Here is a 7,749-nt window from a genome sequence, read left to right as displayed (position 1 = left end):
ATACAAATAAAACAGGTGTTAAATGTATCACGGATTTCAGATCAGTTTCAAACATGCAAACGATTTTCATTTGCGTGCCATTTCATTGAAGTAATATTGATAGCAGATAAAAGAAACATAGAATCTCTGAGGCCTTGGCATTTTCTATGCATTATGTAAATATCATTGAAAGGGTGTTTTGATTTTTTTTATTTGATACTCTAAATTTGATTTCGAAATAATTACTCATAAAAACAAACCATGACAGATTCATAAAGACAACTCATACCATGCAAACATAAACAACTTGACAGATCATTTAAATAGCATTATAAAAGAATCTTCTATAACTTAAATATACTCTATAGACTTAAAAAGAAGATCAAATGAAACCATGTTTTAAACGCTCCAAACCTATATGATGAATTCATATTTAAAAATGTTCCATATTTATTCAGTTTTTAACTTACTCGTTTTTGCTCCAATTTTTGTCAGTTGTGATGATACAGCTGAAGAATCCTTAAATTTTCAAGAATTGGACAAGTGCTTCAGAACAGTCACTTGCAACTTAGGTTTGTATAAAATCCTCAAATTTTTAATTAATCTAAAATTTGCGTGTATTTCTTTAAGAAACTGTTTCTTTACAATGCATGAATTTATAAATTTACTCCTTATATTCATACTTAAAGAATCAAGCGAGATTACAGATTTAGATTTTCAATTGAAAGTATTTATGCAATTAGAAGTCAGATGCAAGATACAGATTTAGAGATAAAGTTGTTGCCAAATTAACATTTAAAAAAATTCTAATAAAGCGTTCCTCCAGAGCTAATTAATAAATTTTAAATTTTGTTGCCCGTTAGCCTGGAATTCAGTTTTATATTACAAATTTTGCTATTTTACTTTTCGGTATAGTTTATAATATTGATTTCAATTCCACAAGATAATGGTTTGTTTCTGATTGTATAACACGTTCAAATATATTTGCTTATTATTGAGTTAACGTAAATATTATACATTAGTTTTGTATTCCTTTCCTTGAAAAGTATTCATCAACTAAAATATTCGCATTAAAAATAGAGAAAAGTTGTTTTGACTATGCAAAAATAAGATTTTAAAGTGTGCATTATCGTTATCAGGAAATTAATCAATGAACGTTTTAAAATTAATTAAAGGAAATTTAAGGAATTTCGAATTGATAAATAAAAAACAGCGAAGAACATTGAATAAAAAATTTCTTTTAAAAAAATTCGAACATTAATCTGAAACATCATGCATAATAATATTTTAGGTTTGGTTCGTTTACCTTTGTTTTATTTTTAAAATATTAATTTTTAATTAAATAGCATTAATTATGTTCACGTCAAAAATTTATCTAATATCATCTCAACATGCTATGTATAAGACATAATCATTAAAGCAATGAAAAATATTGTTTTCTAAAATAAATTTAAAATATTTTTTTAAAAGTTTCTCAAAATTAAGAGGAAATTGTATAAAGATAAAACTAGTAGATCTGTAATCCTTTCTTTCTTCAGAAGTACGAAAAATTGTTATATTTTTGGAAAAACCATTTTAAGAAAAAGTTTTTTGAGGAAAGGCGTTAAATTTTGGCTAATTGTAATTAAAACATTAATTAAATTTATAAAAAACACCTTCTTAGTGCGAACCTCCTACTCATAAAGTAAAAGTAGCGCTAAATTCAACAGTCTGTCTTGCAGAAAGTTTTAAACTATTCTTTCATATCAAATTTCATTCCATGAGATCTATGGAAGCACAGATAAATATTATTTTGTTAAAATTTATATTCTTAGTTCACTTTATATCTGTGTTCGAGTTTTGAGTCTATTAACACAATCCTTAGTTTAATGAACTTAACAAGATTCTCTAAATAATTAGGAAATTTCTGTATTATATTTTACGAAATCCAAATGTCCTGAAATTCAAAGTAAACTTTAAAATGATGATATCATGTTTCGCTTCGAAACATGGTTAATATGTTCTCATAAAGTACTTTTCCTTACAAAGAAGTTTCTCGTATTTATTTTAAAAAAAACAATAGCTACATGAAGATAATTTAAAATCTCTATCTTTTTCTTCCTCCTCGGTAATATTTAAGGCAATTTGGAATTATATGTTTAATCCGAAACATCATTTTATGAATACAAATTATCTACTGAAATTCCTTTATGTTCGTAAAATAAGTCAGTTATATTAATATTCATAAAAATATGAATTTACAGCTTTATATTAAAAAGTGCAGTGAAAGCCTCAATTAAATCTCTTACACTGAACACTACATATTCTAAAAAGGAGATAGAAGAAATTACATTCAAATCAATTATGCACAAATATAATTATTTTTTCAATTATGCACAAATATAATTATTTTTTATTAGAAAATTGATAAAATGATTTCTTTTATAAAAAAAAATCATTTCCAAATCCAATCATTTCCTTTCTAAAAAATGTAAATAAAGAATATAATTCCATTTCAGGGAGTGAGGCCTTTGAAACAACAAGACAATGTTACGATTTACTTGAACCAGAGGTAAGTTTTTCTCTATTTATATAGTACTTAATAGCATACATTAATTAACTAATTTATGAGTAGAATTCATCGTCTTGGCTAAATAAATCTGTTTTAAGCAGCTTTCTAAGAATCGTTTTTTATATTAAATATATATTATTATTATTATTATATAATATCTAACATATAGAAGCCAAAATGAACGAATGGTAAACTAAAATGTAGCAAATGCAAAGGCTATTCTTATATTATTTAGACGATGTTTATGTATTTACAAAACTACTTTGCATACTTCCTTGCGTTTAAAATATTTAATTTGATAACTGTCATTATTAACATTCTTTATGCTTCGTAAATTCAATCGCAATAATGCTTTTGTAGCATTGGTATAAATTCTTTTCCTCATTCCTCTTAAGCCCAATGTAGATTGATATAGTCCAATGGATAGTGGCTTTTAAAAAATCCAAAAGAGCAAAAATCGTAATTGATGGATCAGCTGATTTACAGGAATAAAAGTGAAGGTTTTAATCTTAATACAGATTTTTTGTTCTGCTTTTTCCAAGAAATTAACAACGATGGATTGCGACATATAATTGCTGGTATTTTCATGATAGAATTTTGCTGCTTAATGGAATTTTGGGTAACTACAAAATAATTACCCTTCGACCTACTAAATGCGTATGGGGTTATCAAAATGGCCGGAGCGCCTCAACAATGTTGTTTCTTATGGCACTTGCCACTGACAAGCCCGCTGTTCGAAGACAGCGATTTTAAGCCGGAAGAGGAGCGTCTCTTGATTTTATAGAAGCGCCAACTAGGGCCAAGAGTACGACTTAGCTACTCACGCATCACTCATTCGCTTGCACAACCCCTTTTTATAGGAGGGCACATTCAGACATTTCACAGATAGAACAACGGAAGAAAAACCATGCCCAAACCGGGACTCGTACCAGGAACACTCAGATCACGGGAAAGACGCGCTATCCCTATGCCAGGACGCCGGCGCGCCTCAACAATTAACTAGGGCCCTGAGATGGACATAAAATAGTTCCTATTATATCACAGGTCATGTATCCGTCGTCTCACTTAAGAAATGTACCTTTCCATCGGAATAGAGAGTTCTATACTCATCAATTAAACGAGAAAATAAAGTTTCTCATTCTCCTAAGTAAAGTTTCTCTCAACGTCAGATAAAGTTTCTCATTCCCAAAGTATTTGATGTTGTCCTCTGGTGGAATGGCATTGCTGCGTAAAGAGATGGCATCCCATATTTGAAGATATGGAAAAAAAGGCGGTACAGGCGGATTATTAAAATAAAACTATCCCAATATATGAGGCCGTAACTATCATATCATTCACACGAACGGAATAAAATTTTGGTTCAAGGTATTTTGAAGTATGTGCTCAAGAATTGTATGAAAAACAGCAGTTAAGCTTTAACAGTTACGATTACAATGAAAAAAATTTCAAATTTTCAGATGAAAGCACCGACTTTTTTTATAGGAAAATGTTTTACATAGAAAAAAAAACAATAAATAGCGTTAGAACGAAATCTATAGCACGAAAATGACCAGCGTTAGACAGACTAAGAAGAAAAGAGGAAATAACGGTGTTTGCCTAACAGAGACATGAATTTCAATAGATTCCTTTCGTTATGGTGTGGAATGATGCTTTGGTTCCAGACACCATCTGCCAAAAATGTCATCGTGGCTGAAATAGGTCAAATAATTTTTTTTTAATTCTTACTTTATTAAATAAAAAGTGAGTCCTGCCATTTGAAAATTTTGAAATTTTTACACTATAACAGTAACTCTTAAAGCTTAACTGTTGTTTTTCATATGATTCTTGAGCGCATATCTCAAAATATCTTGAACCAAAATTTCATTCCGTTCTTGTGAACGGTATGATAGTTAAGGTCTCGTATATCGGGAATGTTTTTTGTTTTTTTTTAATAATAATTGCCTTGTATGTTTCTGACAGCAGGTGATGGTGATCAGCAGATGCAGTAACAAACTTTAATTTAGAGGATTTTCATTTAATTTAAAATATCTAGCCTTCGCAATAAGAGAAAAATTGAGTTTTTCTTTTTATGTACATACTTAGAGCAATTTTTATACTTAAAGTCAAACTCTGCCCTTACTAACAATATAACACATCATTATACTCTTTTTTTTCTTGCCCCTTATAATATTATCTGTTGTTTCTTTAAATATAGAAAAAACGGCTTTCACGGCGTCATCTTAGTGACTGAATAACTCTCTGTAAAAACAAAAACATGATTTACTATCCACTGCTTCATTAATGGTGTCATTTTGCTTGCATATAAACAATTCTTTTAGGTAGCAGACGATAATTTATACTTTTAAAAATGCAATGATTGTAAAACTAATTTTTTATGTACAGACGATTTTTTTTCTGCAACAAAATAAAATCGTCTAACAAATGCATGAACATTCTCTGTACCAGGGAAAGACCCAACTGATCCCTGCAGTTATAGACCCATATCCCTACTCTCCTCTGTCAGCAAAATTGCTGAACAGATAATTCTCAATAGATTAAATAATTACCTAGAAGAACATAATATACTAACACCTGAACAATTTGGATTTCGCCGTAACCTATCTACAACCCACCAATTAATTAGAGCAGTAGAATTCATTGAGGAAGGTTTTGAAAATAAACAAAAAACTGCAGCGATTTTCCTTGACATTCAGAAAGCTTTTTACAGAGTTTGGCAAGATGGTCTTATATACAAGCTAATTAATTACAACATACCCCCACACCTTATCAAAATTATAATTTCTTACCTCAGTTACAGATCCTTTAAAATCAAGATAAACAATGAATTTTCGGAAGTAAAACCTATTCTCGCAACTGTACCTCAAGGATCTAAACTAGGGCCAATTTTATTTTCCTTGTTTATTAATGATATCCCCAAGCAATTTAACACTATGTTGTGCATGTACGCTGATGACACTGCAATACTAGCTAGAAACAAAAATCAAAATTTCATTACCATAGCTTTTAACCGACATATTAAATCTCTTGAGGACTGGTTCGTCGAATGGAAAATTGAAATAAATGCTAGTAAAACTGAAGCTATAGTTTTTAATAAAAATAACTGTAAAAAGAATTTCTCCCCAGTTAAAATTAAAAATCAAACTGTCCCGTGGTCTAAGGAATGCAAATATTTAGGCGTTATTCTAGATAGTAAATTAACTTGGAAACCCCACTTTATTTACACAGCTAAAAAGTTTCGAGACCTAACGCGTAAATTTTATCCCTTAATTTCTCGAAACTCCAAAATGAGTAGACAAAATAAAATGCTTATTTACTCTGCCTACTTGCGTCCAGTATTAACTTATGCCTGCCCTGTGTGGGGATATGCTGCCAAGACTAATCTTAGACTTATTGAACGCCAGCAAAATAACTTAATTAGAAATTTCTGCAATATGAAATACTACATGCCCAATACAAATATGTACTTATGCCTAGACTATCCCCCCTCTTAAAAAATTCATTAAAAATCTAGCCACTAACTTCCTTAAAAACATGGATAAGAATGAAAATGAAGCAATAGCTAAAGTCCCTAAATATAAACCATCTACAAACTCTAGAAGACCTCGTAATATACTACTTTAATTTATCTCAGCCCCTTAGTTTTTCTTCCTAACTTTTATTTTTTCAAACTCAAATTAAACAGTATCTCAATAGCCAATTCTAGCTCACAAGCAGTAAAAACTTACTAAGCCCAACGGCAGCGTACCCCTCCCCCCACCCTCACCCTAATATCAGACAATCACAATGAGTCCTGACACTCGTCACCTCCAAATTTCGTCGAAGACGGCCACGGCAAAGTATAGACAGCAAAGCACTGTGAAGTCTCTCCTTACCGGGGATAAGCCCCTGCCGGAGCTAGGCGCCCCGTCAACCCAACCATCAAGATGAACATTCTCTGTACATTTTAAAGTAATTCTTTCGATTTTTTGAAAATAACATTGCAGTAAATTTGAAAAGGATAACAAGGTTACGATACCGATTAAATTGTTACTGGTGTAACAGGAAGAGAAAAGGGAATTACAGAAGAATATGAAACCAATTATTTTTCTAGTAGATTTAAAGTGAATAAAATGGATCTTTTTAAAATTAATAAAATCTCTGAAATCTGAAGAGATTTTATCCCCGGAATTTTAAGGCAATATATGTATAAATATGAATACTAAACGGATTTCGAAAAGAAAATGAATATTGGTAAAATTAATTGTGATGCAGTGGCATTTCAATATAATATCTAAGATGTCTTATTACAAGGGCTCGTTATGAAGATCATTTCGAAAAGAAGAGAGTGAAAGTTAAATTTCGTAATTTTATACTCAAAAATGTTCTGGACAAACTCAGAATTGCGAGGGAGCGAGAAAATATTTTATTCAGTACGATTTTATTATTATTATTATTTTATTTTTTATAATAAATTTAACATTTCTGTACACAATGCTAAAGTCTTTTTACACAAGTAAACTTTTTTTATTTTCTTCTATTAATAATATTCAAGAGGATAAATTTATCAGAAACCTTCCTTGAAATTTATTTTTTAATCAACAAATCTCTTCAATAAAAAAATATAAAAATGTTGCTAAAAGCCATATAATTTTTTTTTTTTCATTTTTGGGGGGAATTTTATAATCGTTAATGAAGTCATTATAATTTAAGACTAGAATCAGAAGATTCTTTCATTCCTATCAGATATATATAATATTTAAAATGTTCTTTCCTCTTCATTGCAAAGCTATCGAACTGAATATAAAACTGTGCGCAAAAAACACAATACAAAATGTTCTTTTAATAAAAAGAAAATTTCGCATTGCTTTATATTTCCAAATTATATATTCCAATCTCTGTATGGCTTTGACAGAACATCACTGCAGCACCTTCACTATATTAGTAATATGAAAATTAATCTTCAATGAAAAAAAATTCGATCATACTATTTATTTTACGACAGAAAAATTATAAAGGCTCTTTTTTTTTCTTTTTGTAGAATTTCAATTTTCTGGTAAACATGGTTAAACAATCAGCAATAAAAGCAGGTATGCAGCTTATAGCTGATGATCTAGATGGACTACATAGAGAATATTGTGCATTTACAGACGAACAAAAGGTATTAAAAAATCAGAAAAGACGAATTTTGTAATTTTTAATTTTACAATACTTTATCAGAAATATGCTTGTACTTCATAACC

General features: G+C 29.8%; 1 protein-coding gene across 1 annotated transcript; it reads left to right on the top strand.

Moving 5' to 3' along the window:
- The first annotated feature begins 305 nt into the window (after positions 1 to 305).
- LOC129966357 (uncharacterized) lies at positions 306 to 7,747 on the top strand. Its single transcript, XM_056080778.1, has 4 exons — positions 306 to 551; positions 2,478 to 2,530; positions 7,548 to 7,667; positions 7,727 to 7,747. Exons 1-4 carry the CDS (start codon positions 398 to 400, stop codon positions 7,745 to 7,747), a joined length of 348 nt encoding a protein of 115 aa, XP_055936753.1. The 5' UTR covers positions 306 to 397.
- The last annotated feature ends 2 nt before the right edge of the window (positions 7,748 to 7,749 follow it).

The sequence above is a fragment of the Argiope bruennichi genome, chromosome 4 (genome assembly GCF_947563725.1).
Source record: "Argiope bruennichi chromosome 4, qqArgBrue1.1, whole genome shotgun sequence".
NCBI lineage: Eukaryota > Metazoa > Arthropoda > Arachnida > Araneae > Araneidae > Argiope > Argiope bruennichi.
The sequence above is the reverse complement of the archived record's forward strand: the minus strand, read 5'-3'. Positions and strand labels throughout refer to the sequence as shown.

Bases quoted from the DNA above. Each gene is read 5' to 3' on its own strand.
- LOC129966357 (XM_056080778.1), top strand. From the start codon at position 398: ATGATGAATTCATATTTAAAAATGTTCCATATTTATTCAGTTTTTAAC. The intron at 552-2,477 runs GTTTGTATAAAA...ATTCCATTTCAG, and splicing joins AACAGTCACTTGCAACTTAG to GGAGTGAGGCCTTTGAAACA. The intron at 7,668-7,726 runs GTATTAAAAAAT...ATACTTTATCAG, and splicing joins CATTTACAGACGAACAAAAG to AAATATGCTTGTACTTCATA.